The sequence below is a fragment of the Macrobrachium nipponense genome, chromosome 4 (assembly GCF_015104395.2).
Source record: "Macrobrachium nipponense isolate FS-2020 chromosome 4, ASM1510439v2, whole genome shotgun sequence".
Lineage (NCBI taxonomy): Eukaryota > Metazoa > Arthropoda > Malacostraca > Decapoda > Palaemonidae > Macrobrachium > Macrobrachium nipponense.
This window is the reverse complement of record NC_061100.1, coordinates 125,026,401-125,042,713: the sequence shown is the minus strand read 5'-3', so window position 1 is coordinate 125,042,713 and position 16,313 is coordinate 125,026,401. Positions and strand designations below refer to the sequence as shown.

The 16,313-nt window shown below is 37.2% G+C and overlaps 1 protein-coding gene and 1 long non-coding RNA gene across 20 annotated transcripts in view; one reads left to right on the top strand and one right to left on the bottom strand.

Annotated features, from left to right (window-relative positions):
* LOC135211127 (neuroglian-like) overlaps window positions 1-16,313 on the top strand; it is a 318,561-nt gene that overhangs the window by 66,082 nt on the left and 236,166 nt on the right. For all 18 annotated transcript variants that reach the window (XM_064244261.1, XM_064244257.1, XM_064244256.1 and 15 more), the window contains one exon: window positions 15,675-15,758. In XM_064244261.1, the coding sequence (XP_064100331.1) occupies window positions 15,721-15,758 (38 nt within the window). In that variant the 5' untranslated portion in view covers window positions 15,675-15,720. The remainder of the gene's footprint in view (window positions 1-15,674; window positions 15,759-16,313) is intronic.
* LOC135211130 (uncharacterized) overlaps window positions 1-16,313 on the bottom strand; it is a 269,153-nt gene that overhangs the window by 107,433 nt on the left and 145,407 nt on the right. The window contains exon 2 of one of the 2 annotated variants that reach the window (XR_010313624.1): window positions 13,511-13,624. The exons of the other annotated variant lie outside the window; for it this stretch is intronic. This is a non-coding gene — a long non-coding RNA (uncharacterized LOC135211130). The remainder of the gene's footprint in view (window positions 1-13,510; window positions 13,625-16,313) is intronic. 2 annotated transcript variants of the gene reach the window in all.

The window sequence follows — 16,313 nt, the reverse complement described above, 5'->3', positions numbered from 1 at the left end:
ATCGGGATGGTAATCAACGTATATATATATATATATATATATATATATATATATATACATGTATATATATATATATATATATATTCTATATATATATCTATATATCTATTTATCTATATGCTATATCTATATCTATCTATATATATATAATATCATATATATATATATATATATATGAAATAAACACATACATATGCATAAATATACATATACATACATATATATATTATAATATATATATATTACATGTCTATACATATATATATATATGTAATCTATCTAGATATATCTAATATCTATATCGTATCTATCTCTATATCTATATCTATATCTATATCTATCATCTATATATATCTATATCTATATATATATATAATATATTAATAAACCACATACTATGCAATAAATATACATAATACATCATATATATATATTTATATATATATATATATATATATATATATATATAGTATATATATATATAGATATCTAATATATATCTTAATCTATATATATCTATATATCTATATCTATATCTATATCTATCTAATAATCTATATCTATGTCTATATCTATATCTATATATATATATAGTAATATATATATATATATATATATATTATATATGTATATATATATATATATGTATATATATATAATATAAGGTTTGACTACCATTCAATTTTCAAACTGATTGATTGATTAACTGTAGTCTGGCATCTGGACAACTCAATATTTTCAATAACTGTTACCACTTCCACGCGCAAAGTGATTGCTCATATCAGAAATAATTGGTACCAACGTAAAGATTTGAGCCTCAATCAAAACTGCAAATTGAACAGCGAAATAGAAAGGAAAATCTACACCACGGGATTATAAAACTGCAAATTATTGGTGCAGCGAACCAAGAGTAAAAACAAAAAAGTGAATGCATGAACGTCGAGGTGCGTAATCTTAAAATAGCAGAAAAGCCGCCGCACACATTAAATGTGTTGTTTATGATCTTGTTTTATCAGCGAGAGACTCGAGATCGATTTCACGGGTGTGAGTAACTTGCTTGGTCCATGTTCCCTGAAAATCGAATTCACCTCGCTTGGCCGAAGTAGTGAATTAGATGAATGGATCCACCGCTCTCTCTCTCTCTTCTCTCTCTGTCTCCTTCTCTCTCTCTCGCTCTCTCTCTCTCTCTCTCTCTCTCTCTATATATATATATATATATATATATATATATAATTTATATATATATATATATAATATATATATATATTATATATATATATATATATAAACAAAAGAAAGATCTGTAGATTAAAGAAGATCAATTAAAAATTCAAATATTAGACTGAACACGACAACAAAAATATCAGAATAAGATAAAATTTGTAGAAAGCTTAATTGTAAACATAAGACCGTCGAACGATTTTTCATTTTCTAAGTAAAACAAAACCACCCACGACCTGGAAACATCCGTCGCAAAGAAAACAAGTCGCAGCGACAACCCAAACAGGCAGCTGCACTCGTCGACAACTCAAACGAGCAGGATCACCACTTCAGACAGTTTGCCAGCAAGCATGAATCCGAAGGAAATCAGATGAAACGGAATCAGTAACTAAGAACGTGAAAAAACAAATGAGCTGGAGATCGGGTTCGATTTCGGAGAAATATGCATTCACTTGAAGAGATGCAATGTTTTCTGTTCAGTTCCAGAAGCAATGGGCTGCCTTAAAACATGGCTCTCTCTCTCTCTCTCTCTCTCTCTCTCTCTCTCTCTCTCTCTCTCTCTCTCTCTCTCTCTCTCTTTCATCCCAACAAAAGTCGTCATATCCAGTGTTTTAGTAGCGTATGAAGAAAATATACATTATATTTAATAATTTACTATAATACTGGACATAGATAAGCATACGTTACCACTGAGCTGAGAAAATGTGCCAACTCCAATACTAGAGCCAATAAAGGCTCCAACTGGTACGATAAACCACGAAGACAAAGAAAGACAAGCAAATTGAAACAGTAAATGTTCAAAGAGAAAACCTACCGACGCGTTTCTTCTTCCTGAAACGTCCGTAGGAATACATCGAAGGAACGAAGCACGGGAAAGAAAGAGGCCGTATTTTGATGCGGATACACTGAAGGAAAATGATTTTTTTTTATTAAAGAAATGTTTTCAACAGTCGGGCTGTGGAAAGAAGAGACGTAGAGGCATTGGAGAAGGGTACATTTACTACTACTACCCACACTGATAGCTTTCAGTTCTTGCTGCTTGCATTAGAAAGTTGAAGTTTGTTGCTAGATGTTGCAAGGTTTGTTGTACTGCTTAATTTTAGTCTCCCCCTTATCTGAAGTGGAGCCGTTGAAATTGTATAAAACCTCATGACTGAGAGCTAACGGCACCTCTCTCCTGAAGAGAGAAGGAAAAGCTGGAAGTTCACTTACAAATAGAGCGAGTATTTTGATGATTCAAAAGTGCGCCGGGTGTCACATATATAGGAATTAGAAGTCTTTCTTGGTAGCATCCTAAAGATACACGTTCACCTAGAAATACTTCGTATTCTATTTCTGCAAATCAGTCTCTGGATCGCGCTATGGCCTTAATGCTCCGCTTTATTTAATTATTTGTGCATTATTTACATTCAGATTTAATAATAATTTTCCGTCACCTATTTCGTTTAAGTCAATTGTATAAATCAATTGTAGTTTTCGTAAACTGTTCAATAGAAAAGAAAGCACTTGTTGAGTGGTAATAAGAATCTCACATACATTTCATCAGTAATAACAAACAACAATATTGGTTGGAAATCTTATTTTACTTAATGCCACTAAATATCAGATTATTTTAGAAGAAAAATATTATTTCCCTAATTTTTTAGATATAATGTGGCCATAAATTTAAATAATGGGGAGCTAAATCAGTTCTCTGCATTCAGGTGAAAATATACAAATATTTTACGGGTATTATATAAAATAGGTGTAATTTAGGCATCATTCTAATTGCATCGTACCGTTGAATATGGATTTGATATTTGAATAGTTTGCAATTATGAATTTGGCTTGTTTCTTATTTCTATTTTTCTCAACAACGAGACAATTATGCACACAAGCGCATTTATATTTATAAATATAATTACTTATAATATATATATATATATATATATATATATATATATATATATCTATATATATAGATATATATATAACTATATGTGTGTGCGTATGCATTAAGCTACAAATGTCCTTTACTATCCAATTCGCTCTACCTCGGAATTAATATATTGTCATATACGTATCTTAATTGAGGGGGAATTTTTCAGTTAATAATAATTTCGTTCCCTGGTGGATTCGAACCACCGCAAAAGAGGACGACATTATTATTAACTAAAAATTCCCCTTCAGTTAAGCGAGTTGGATATTAAAAGGACATTAACTTAATGTATGTACCTGAATCACGGTGATGTGATAAAAATTAAAGTAGTATATATATATATATATATATATATATATATATATATATATATATACTCACACATACCATGTCCACTCACTGATGGAGAGGCGGAAAGGGAATGAAACGATGGTAAGATGTTACCTCTTGGAGGTATAGTGATGGCTTTTCACTCAATGCTGATAGGGAAAGGGGGAGGGAAGGTGGGCTACAATGGAATGTGAAATGGATGGCGTTCATAGATGACACAATTCAGAAAAGATACACGGTGGACTTATGAACAATAATTTAACTTTTCGTGGATGAGACATGCCTTATGACAAAAGGCATGAAGCTTCCACTTCTGCGTCAGATGTCTTACACCAGACATCTTAAATTAGTCAATCTTTTGGGTCCTCAGAAAATATGTCAAAGCAATACCATGCAGTTAATTTTGTAATAACCACTTCGACATACCGCCTACAATGGCCAAAATATTAAATGATTAGACAAAGCTTGGAAGGGATAAACTCGATCTTTGTTAGAAAAAAAATAAACTGTTCAGTTAGCATTAAATTACAAATCGGATATGCAACTTTCAAACAGCGTTGCACATCAAAGGAGCATTTTCTGCAAGTTGCTTTGCGTTAGACCGTAAGGCACACAAAACTGGTCAAATCGAGAATAAACGAGCTGTCGAGCTGATTAATGTTGGGCGTCACTAACTAAACAGCACTTGAAGGTTTAAGTGAAAAACTACAGCAAAGTAGGTTTATCATTACTGAATTAATGTACTGACAAAATCCGACCTGAATACTGTGATATCATGTAGGGAACTGGATAGCTGTGTGAAAATTGAACCATATTTTCCTTGTTGTCATCAGTTTAATGTGCAATAAGTCTGGAGCTGTTTATTAAAGTTAACATTTCCACATTCTCTGTCGTAATCTTCAGCGGAAATGAGACTAAAGTTCAAATAATTTTAGTGGGTGTGTAGGATGTACCGTAATAAGACTACTGGACAACGGATAAACAGTATTCTGTTTGCGCTACATTAAAGCACGTACAGGCACATGCCAGTATTTAGCGCGGTCTAAATTCTGGCACGTGCCAGAAAAAGGGCCAGTACTTCACGCTCGGTAAATTCTGGCAAGTACTGACACTTACCACCATTACAATACCATCACTACAGTAAACCACCTACTACAGTACCACCGTTACAATACCACCACTACAGTACCACCATTAAATCAGCGCTACCACTACAGTGACGAAGGACGTCACTGGGGAATGTACCTCCAGTAAAGTTTTTTTTATTTTATTTTTTTTTAGAAACCGTGTTCTTTAAGTGCAAGATATTAATGTGCTTCAGGTGTGTCATTATGTTAACCCAAGCATGGAACGATCTTTCCATCAGGACTGAAAAGCGTATATTTGATATTCATGTGACTCGGTGCACTGTTTTATTTTTTTTGTAAATATTATTGCATGTAAGAGTAACTCCTGGAAGGAAAAGTATAATTTCCATTTCACGCAAGAAGTTGCATGGCCAACAGTGTAAGATGTTGAATGTAAACAATTTATAATTTAGCACAATTTGGATATCTCCAAGAGCATGCCAAGCATCTCAAGGATGTTATGCAAAAGAAATATTAATGCATATTTTAAAAGATATTCATGAATATCGAATGTATTTATCAGTAATGCATTTAAAAGCAAAAACAAATCAGCAACGTTAAGCTTTTCTGTTCACGATGGCTGAACTAGTTTCGACCTGAGCCTTTTCCAGGCTGAATTCCGTTGCAAGAAAAATGACGCAACTGCAATAGTAATTTGTTTTCACTTTATGCTCAGGCGTGCACATTAAGAAAGCCATAAACCACCTCAAGATTGATCTTTAAAGTCAACCCGAACCTCTCTCTCTCTCTCTCTCTCTCTCTCTCTCTCTCTCTCTCTCTCTCCATTCACGTTGCTTCTTATGGAACTTCACCGTCTTGGAAAGTAAAAAGAAACAATGATCTGAAGTCAGAATGGAATTATTGATTTTGGAAACTATTCTATTTCTTAGAAATTTGCTTGCAGACTAATTTTCTAGTAGTTTATTATGTAATAAGAACTTTTAAAAAAAGAACTTTATTCTTTAAATTCAAGAGTCTAAGTCAGTCTTCAAATTTTTTTTCAGTGCATATTCAACGCCAATTATTTCATGAAATTAGATCACCCACCCATGGTTTAGGCAAGTATTCACATTTATTTCCTTAACATCCTTCGCTCTTTCTTGAAGCGACACTTTATAAGACTATATCTTCAATTATGAATTTAGACGTAGATTATCTAAACGTACGTGGCTGTTAATCTGTCCACAATATGCTTCAAAAAGCTGATGTACTCTGATAAAATCCTGTGGTAAAAAAATACCCGATCAGGACGCAGACTCTCTCTCTCTCTCTCTCTCTCTCTCTCTCTCTCTCTCTCTCGGCGGTCTTATACGCTCTGAATGGATTCCCGTTACTTCGTTCGTTCGACCCTTCCTTCATGTTTGGTATAGTTTTTTAACTTCTTCAGTTCGCGTACAATCATCACCATGTGGTGCATTGTCTTTTTTATTTCTCTGTCATTGAATTACATAACAGGTGTTAGGGACAGCCAGTAAGGGTCTTTCGCTTCACTTTTCGTCGATTTTTAAGTTTTTAATCTGACACGTTGGTTTATGACCATATTCCTTTTTCAGCCACAGTAAATAATGTAAATCATTACGTAGGACAAAGATTTCAATCAGACGGCTCTTGAACACACACGCATGCATGCACGCACACACACGTGTGTGTCTTCACCGTGCATTTGCTGAGAGTAGAATGGTAACACCTGGAATCTCCCCACCTAAGGAAACAAACATAGTATAAGCAAAAACATACATGCGTATGTATGCACAGACAAAGGCGCACAGACACACACACACATATATATGATATACAGATATATGTATATATATTATTCAAGCTACAAATATCCTTTAATATCTAATTCGATCTACCTCGGAATTAATATATTTTCATACATGTATACCGAAGGGGAATTTTTTATTTGAAAATAATTTCGTCATCTCGTGGGTTCGAACCACCGCCCAGTGGACAGAGAAGAAATCAGGACATCAGTGATGTTATCGATTCGGCTATCAAGTGAGGTTATAAATTTGTACCGACTCCGACCTTACAAATCACCGTCGAACCCGGTTATTCGCAATTTAGAGTCGATATCCAACCCCCTCTACCATGTTAACAAAAGGTGATTTGTAAGGTCGGAGTCGGTATAAACTTATAACCTCACTTGTTTGCCCAATCCATGACGTCACTGAAGTCCTGATTTCTTCTCTGTCCGCTGGGCGGCGGTTCGAACTCATGAGAGGACGAAACTATTGTCAACTAAACAACTCCCCTTCGGTTTACATTGTATGAAAATATATTAATTCCGAGGTAGAGCGAATTAGCTATTAAAGGACATTTGTAGCTCGAATAATTTATATGAATCACGGCGATGTATTAATTCATGGATATATATCATAATATATATAGATATAAGATAATCATATATATATATATATTCTATATATGTGTGTGTGTGTGTGTTTGTGTGTGTGTGTGTGTATAAAGTAATAATATAATGATAATAATAATAATAATAATATAATAATAATATAATAATAATAATAGTGATAAACTTGTAATTACGCTTTGCTTTCATATTTTTCTTAAAAAATATTTATTTACTTAAAACCTTGACCTTTATGGTTTCCCCCAAAGTTGGTTCCACTAAACTTTTGAAGCGTTACCAAAACCTGGTAAAAATTTTTTTAGCTACATCCATCACGTACCTATAAAAACTTGCCCATATTTGCGTCGTGGTTTTTTTACTGTCTTTCTTTGAGTTTTCTTTACCAAAGACCTGTCTGGTTGTAGGAGCCACGGTTTGAACTGGTTAGTATAGCGTGCGACTGTATCATTCGTGATAACGGCTTACCGAATTAATGGTAAGGAGAGATAATCTAGGCTGGATAAATGAGGCAGGTAGAGATGAAGGGAAGGCACATTCTTTGTTTTTATTTGCTCTCTCTGGCACGTCCCGTATTTTTTCTTGTAGACACACACACACACACACACACACACACACCACACACATATATATATATATATATATAATATACATATATGTGTGTGTGTGTAAGCATATATTTATGTATGTATATATGTATACAACTTATAGGAATACTATAGATCCGTATAACACACATATAAATGTATGTATGTATGTATGTATATGTACATATATCTTCTTTTTCTTTCCCACCGTTATCCCTACACTAAAGGTGGTGTATATGTGTACACACACACACACACACACACACACACACACACACACACACACACACACACATATATATATATATATATATATATATATATATATATATATATATATATATATGCATATACATACACACACAAATATATAATGTGTATATCTTCTTTCTCTGGTGTACCTCTTTGTGTATGGCGCAATCCAGAGCTTAGATAAACGGAACGAAAAGCAGAGCAGGCTGCAAAGAAAGCAAATTAGTTATGTATAGAAAGTTGCCAGTGACACGAAGCAGAGAGACTAGGAGAGGGCGCTATATCAGTTCGCAATAAGCGGAAAATGCAGTGAATTTCGAACCAATATGTCTGATTTTGAATAATTAGGTCTAAGACAGAACTTAACCACCGCCGGCACGACATAGCTGGCCGATGCACGAGGCCACCTTCGGCGAAATTGAGGACTATTGGTGCCTATTTCCGCCGCCGCCGCCGCTCCCGCCCCCCCCCCACCGCCGTATTCTCCTTAGTCGTAAAAGGGGTGCCAGCGGATGTTACCTGGGCAGACTGCTACACCTTTCAGGCCATAAAAACCGACACCTGCTCCAGGCCTGCTCTCTTTATGCACGAGGGGAGGGATGGAAGGACTGGAAGAGAAAGAGGGATGGGAAATTGATGAAAGAGAGAGAGAGAAAGAGAGAGAGAGAGAGAGAGAGAGAGAGAGAGAGAGAGAGAGAGAAGATTGCTTAGAGGGAGAAGTAAAGGATAAAAAAAGAGAAGTAAAGGAAAACGAACAAGCCAAAATGGAAATTTGAAACATGAGGTGAAGGGTTTTAGCTATACAACTACTAAGAAGAGAGAGAGAGAGAGAGAGAGAGAGAGAGAGAGAGAGAGAGAGAGAGAGAGAGAGAGAGAGAGATCAAATGAGCAAGATGTGAAAAAATATGAAGAGTGGAACATGACTTTAGGAGAGAAGAGAGAGCGAAAATGCTTGGGCAAGGTAACGGAATCAACTTTGAAAGTGAGAAAAATGATGGAGAAAACAGCAACAGAGAGTAGATAATATTGATAACGAATACACAAATTAAGCGATAACTACCGAGATAAATATATATAAACTGGAGGAACAATAATATAATAGAAGAATAGAAATGTGATAAATGCTAAGCCATACCTGCAGTGATGAAACACTGATAAGAAGAAGACAGTAATAATAATAATAATAATAATAATAATAATAATAATAATAATAATAATAATAATAATAATAATAATGATAATAATAATAATAATAATGGGAAAGGATCTTTACCATAATTTCCTCAGTCTACTCAGCTGTAAATGAGTACCTATCCCTGATGGGGTAGGGTCCACTTGGGTTAAATAGCAAAACTCAGCAATGATGGAAAGAAATGAAGGAATAAACGACAACGACGTAAATGGAACCTCTGGCAACAGAGGAGCTTCGTCCGGCAACCAGGTATTCAACCCAATTGAAGGGGAAGACGGTCAGGTACTTGGAGGTCGTCATCCAGCAACTGATCACCACAACGAAAGTAATCAACAGCCTGAGATTGGAGCTACAGAAGCAAAAAGGAAGAAATGGACAAGAGAAGAAAATAAGGAAATATGGAGATGCTACATCAGAAGCAACCCGACGGAGAGAGGATATAGAAGAAGATTGGTCAACATCTGGAATGAGAGGAAGAACACCCCCCAAACAGAGCAGAGGCTGGCAGACCAAGTAAGGAACATAAAGAAAAACTACTGGCTCTCCCCAACAGAAAGAGAAGAACTGGAAAGGGAAATGTCACACGGCAACGAATTACACGAAGACGAACTGAGAGACGATGCCACAGAAGACGACAGGGAGGATGAGGTATCAAACAACGACACACGAAGAAACACCGACGAAGTAACAGAGAGGACGGAATGGGTAGAAAAGATTAGACAATGGATGGAGCCAGATACAGAGAGAACAAAGATCCCCTCCATGAAAGCCTACAACACCAAGAAATTAAGGGAGAAAACAAGTGAGGTCAATGAAATAATGGGCATAATACACACCACCAGTATCACAGAAACAAATAACTTGGTATATGCAGGAGCAAGATTAGTAGCAGAACTGATGGGGATTCGAACACCAACACCACCAGCACAACCAAACCCAACAAAACCAAACAGCAACCTCCTTGGAAAAGGCGCCTGGAAAAGCAAATCATGGTGATGAGATCTGACTTGAGTAAACTGAAAGAGATGGCAGAAAAAAGGGCTAAGAAGCAAGAAAACAAGGGAGGAACTCAACGAGAAATACAAAGTACAAGAGAGGGGACTAAACAACACAATAGAAGATGTAAAAACAGCGGCTTTAAGGTCCAAAGCAACATAAGATCCAACGGTACATGAACAGGAATAAGGGATACCAACAGAACAAACTATTTGGAACCAACCAGAAAAGACTATACAGCCAACTAAGAGGGGAAGACAACCACCCAGAAATTCCTGAAGCCGAACCAAGTAAGAGACTCTGGGAAACATATGGAGTAATTCCGGTATCACACAACAAACATGCAACATGGCTCCAGGAAGTCAAGGAAGAAGAAACAGGGAGAATAAAAAAACAAGAGATTCACAAGATATCACGATCAGAACACAGTACAGACACCAACTTAAAGAAAATGCCTCCAAACTGGAAAGCCCCAGGTCCCGATGAAGTCCATGGATACTGGCTCAAAACTTCAAGGCCCTACACCCACGAATAGCAGAACAACTCCAGCATTGTATCTCAAATCACCATGCACCCAAATGGATGACCACAGGAAGAACATCCTTAGTACAAAAAAGACAAGAGCAAGGGAAAATATAGCCAGTAACTACAGGCCTATCACCTGCCTACCAATAATGTGGAAGTTACTAACACGGTATCATCAGTGAAAGGCTTACAATTACCTAGAGGAGACAAACACCATCCCCCCCACCAACAGAAAGGCTGCAGAAGGAAGTGTAGGGGCACAAAAGACCAGCTCCTGATAGACAAAATGGTAATGAAGAACAGTAGGAGAAGGAAAACCAACCTAAGCATGGTATGGATAGACTATAAGAAAGCCTTTGACATGATACCACACACATGGCTAATAGAATGCCTGAAAATATATGGGGCAGAGGAAAACACACCCTCAGCTCCTCAAAAATATACTCTGCGCAACTGGAAATACAATACTTACAAGCTCTGGAATAAGACTAGCAGAGGTTAATATCAGAGAGGGATCTTCCAGGGCGACTCACTGTCCCCACTACTCTTCGTAGTAGCCATGATTCCCATGACAAAAGTACTACAGAAGATGGATGCCGGGTACCAACTCAAGAAAAGAGGCAACAGAATCAACCATCTGATGTTCATGGACGACATCAAGCTGTTATGGTAAGAGCATCAAGGAAATAGATACCCTAATCCAGACTGTAAGGATTGTATCTGGGGACATCAGGATGGAGTTTGGAATAGAAAAATGCGCCTTAGTCAACATACAAAAAGGCAAAGTAACGAAAGAAGTGAAGGGATAAAGCTACCAGATGGGAGCAACATCAAACACATAGATGAGACAGGATACAAATACCTGGGAATAATGGAAGGAGGGGATATAAAACACCAAGAGATGAAGGACACGATCAGGAAAGAATATATGCAGAGACTCAAGGCGATACTCAAGTCAAAACTCAATGGAGGAAATATGATCAAAGCCATAAACACATGGGCAGTGCCAGTAATCAGGTACAGCGCAGGAATAGTGAAAATGGACGAAGGCAGAACTCCGCAGCATAGATCAGAAAACCAGGAAACATATGACAATACACAAAGCACTACACCCAAGAGCAAATACGGACTAGCTAATACATAACGCGAAAGGAAGGAGGGAGGGACTACTAGTATAGAGGACTGCGTCAACACCGAGAACAGAGCACTGGGGCAATATATCTGAAAACCAGTGAAGACGAGTGGCTAAAGAGTGCATGGGAAGAAGGACTAATAAAAGTAGACGAAGGCCCAGAAATATACAGAGACAGGAGAATGACAGACAGAACAGAGGACTGGCACAACAAACCAATGCACGGACAATACATGAGACAGACTAAAGAACTAGCCAGCGATGACAATTGGCAATGGCTACAGAGGGGAGAACTAAAGAAGGAAACTGAAGGAATAATGATAACAGCGGGCCCAAGATCAGGCCCTAAGAACCAGATATATTCAAAGAACGATAGATGGAAATAACATCTCTCCATATGTAGGAAGTGCAATACGAAAAATGAAACCATAAACCAATCAGCAAGCGAATGCCCCGGCACTTGCACAGAACCAGTACAAAAAGAGGAATGATTCAGTGGCAAAAGCCCTCCACTGGAGCCTGTGCAAGAAACATCAGCTACCTTGCAGTAATAAGTGGTACGAGCACCAACCTGAGGGAGTGATAGAAAACCGATCAGGCAAAGATCCTCTGGGACTATGGTATCAGGACGGATAGGGTGATACGTGCAAACAGACCAGACGTGACGTTGATTGACAAAGTCAAGAAGAAAGTATCACTCATTGATGTCGCAATACCATGGGACACCAGAGTTGAAGAGAAAGAGAGGGAAAAAATGGATAAGTATCAAGATCTGAAAATATAGAAAATAAGAAGGATATGGGATATGCCAGTGGAAATCGTACCCATAATCATAGGAGCACTAGGCACGATCCAAGATCCCTGAAAAGGAATCTAGAAAAACTAGAGGCTGAAGTAGCTCCAGGACTCATGCAGAAGAGTGTGATCCTAGAAACGGCACACATAGTAAGAAAAGTGATGGACTCCTAAGGAAGGCAGGCAGGTGCAACCCGGAACCCCACACTATAAATACCCACCCAGTCGAATTGGAGGACTGTGATAGAGCAAAAAAAAAAAAAAAAAAAAAAAAAAAAGAAAAAAAAAACAAAAAAAAAATAATAACAATAATAATGAAGTAACGAGAATAGTATCAGCAAAATCTAGAATCACGAGTCACCAGGATAAAGAGGGGAATATTTTCACTAAAGATAAGATCTTGATTTAGAAATGAACATAAAAATTTATGAGCGCAGTAAAAAATGGATTCCGAAATTTCTTTGCATTAAAAGACTCTTAAAAAGAGAAAGGAGCCCTGTAACGAGAATATTAAATGAGGAACGTAGCGGTGACCAACATGGAAAGAAAAACACATGGAAAAGACAAAAGAAAGGAAAATAAAAACAAATGTGACGGGGAAATTCATAAGAAACATAAACAATAGAAAATGTCAAGTGATAGTATAGTATAGGTAAAAAGGTAAATAAACAATACAGATGCGAAAAGTACAGCATAAAAGACAGCAGGATAATAATTAAAAGAGGGAGTAGGTAAGACTTACTAAAATGAAGAGAATAAAAGATAAGGGGGCCGACGGCATGAAGGAAGGGTTTGGGAAAAAGTACCACGAAGAAGAAACGAGTGGAGAACAGATGAGAAAAGGAACGGAAAAAGGCGAAGGAAAGACAAGGCACAAGAGCAAGAGAAGATGGATTAATAGCTCTAATTCATCTTTCGTAATAACATAGTCACGAATTACCGTACCTCCATTATCCCCACCTCGCCTCCCCCCGTCCTTCCTCAAATCCCTCTTAGCAACATCCAATTAAATGGCGCCCTTGGAGCTTAATGTTCCACCTTCTTAGTTTATCTTCCGTCCCTACCTGTCTACGGGCAACAGCGACTGTACTACGTCTGCGAGGGTAAGCGGAGACCCTGGGGTATGACTTGAGGTAAAACTCTACACTTTTTCTGCGTCTGAGAAGGTATTTCGAGACCTGGAAGAAAGACCTTATTTTATGCTGGGATGCAATCCAATGTAACAAGCAACACAACAACATTTTGCAAGTCTATTGATTTTTTTTCTTCGACCCTTAATATTTTTCTTATATATCTCTATGAAAACAATGAGACAAATGTAAAATGGGACAAAATATCAATGATTGGTTATCGCCGAAATGATCTTTTTCTTACTGAATTTCTACAGAAAACGTTTTATTTCTCCGTACATAAAAGGTGGCTCATGAAAAGAGTCACTGGGCTCAACGACCTTGGAGTATCTATTAAGGGTCTTTGAGTGAAAGGGGTTGTCATCATCAGATATTATAGACTGCAGGATGTAAATCATTGTGTGGAGGTGTGGCCCCACATGCAAGCGCGGACAAACTAACACGCCTGCTCTCATTTATCAGTACTTAGGTGTGACCACACTGTCCAAACTTTCTCACACCGAAGGGACACTGGATATCCCAACCAAGGTACTGGCGAAAATGGGTTGAGGGAGAGTGAAATACGGCGCTTAGATGAAAATGGAATGTGGCAGAAAGTATATTCAAGAACTTGAAGTATAACACAGTTCATTCAAAATATCAAAGCTTTAGAAAGAACGTGCATTAACTTGTAACCTAACACAAATGAATAAAGCATACTGAATAGCTCGAACCCTGATAGACCAAGCTGATCAGGTAGATTCGTTAGGGGAACAACAAAGCACGTTCAGTTAGTTAACAGAGGACTTACGACATCGAAGACTTGTACAGAAGAACAAGGTCCAGTAAACTTTCTGGACCTTGCAATAGATCGTAATTCAGTCTTTAGGAGCCTAACGAACTCAGTCAACTGTTCCAAAACTAAAAGAGCACGTTCAGTTGCTTGAAGACTAACAGAGCACATTCAACAGTTTGAAGTCTAACAGCACATTTAAATTCTTAGAGGTCTAATTTAGTAGCAAGTTCATTAGGCTGCTGTTCAACAGAGGTATAAAGACAAAACGGATCTTGAAAGCAATAAAAGGATTATGCAGTTGTGTAGAGGGTGTGAATCAATTTATCATTCTTGGGAATATCTTTTTTCAGGGTGACCTAGCGTAGATAAACGTTTAAAATCTGTTGCAACTTCAGCGTTTGAATGTCAAACATGATACAGTTGAAACCGTCGATTCTCCCTTTCTCCCTTTTCTCTCCCCCGTCCTCTCTCCGTGTCGATCTGGGCATGCTTTTATACACTTATATTTGGATATACTCATGATATACGTATATTTGTGTTTGAGTGAACTAAACGTATGCATTAGAATAATTAACCTAATGGACTGGAAACTAAATCAACATCTCTCTCTCTCTCTCTCTCTCTCTCTAAGTATGATCGTGTATAATCATACACATATAGTCACACATAGACATGTCAACGTGAATTATGTATACATACGTAAACAAACTATAAGCTAATTAAACGTGAAATCTTTCCCTCCCTCTCTCTGTGAATGCTTGTAGTCACACGCACAAATGTAAACACACGCACGCATGAGGTAAACTATGTACATATAAGAATTTAAATAAGCTGAAACTTGTTTAGCTTTAAAATACCACACCTCTCTCTCTCTCTCTCTCTCTCGCTCTCTCTCTCTCTCTCTCTCTCAAGATACATGGACAAATCCAACCATAAACGCTCTTTTTCTTCCAAGAGCAAATGAAAATCAAGCAGCAGAGTAGGACAAATGAATCGTTCCTAAGAGATTCTTGAAGCAAACACACAAAGCAAACCCTAGATATTAAAAGAAGCTATCAGTTTCTCTCATACCTTCTCATCTATTTCGTCTTTTCTTTTTCCGAGACATTAACACTTTCTCTTCGAGATGAATAATGCTTATCCTTAATTATCTCTGCACCTTGATGGGTTAAACTTGAGAAAAATGGTGCAAGAAATAAGGAGGTTTGGGATTTTATCTCCATAACAGGAATGACTGAGTACTGTATATCTCTTTAGGATTAGTGGACTTGTTACAGAATGTAATAAACTGTTTCTAAATACATTTTTAATTTAATTTTGCAGATACAGAGAAGTCAACTCGTCCAATGACAAATCCGGCCGAGGAAAAATGAGAACTAAAGAAAAGAATATTGACTTAGAAATAAGGTAAGCGTCCGCTTTGAGCACCAGTATCTGTGAGTATGTTATGATATCCACTTACTATTAGAATGTTTTTGTCTTACTAAAACAAATAGCAAGGAAAAAATGAAAACGTTCCATTACTTACGCCTCCTTCAAAAGACCAAAACTGTGAAGGGAAAATCCTTTATCTTTTTCCACGGTCTTTTGTCCGCCCTGCGATCCAGAGAACCTGGATTTTGTTTCAGATTTGTTCATCCTATCTCACTGTTTCAGTTTCTCTTTTATGTTCCCCTTTCATCCCCTTTCTCTGTCTTTCTCGGCCACCAGCGCAAAACTACCGCTGCATTTTTAATAGGTCTTTCATTGCTCGTTTTACCCTTTCGCTACAGAATTATTGCTGTCTCAACCCATTCCCTCATTCGCTCTCATCATCTCTTCCTTTCCCCAGCAAACTCAGCGAGCAAAAAACAACGATCAACAAAAAAAGGGGAAAGGAAGTTCTTCTCTCCTCCCCACACGCACTTCCTTTGTTTTCTCTCTTGATAGAGAGAGTGACTGTGCTCATCACGTCCCTCTCAA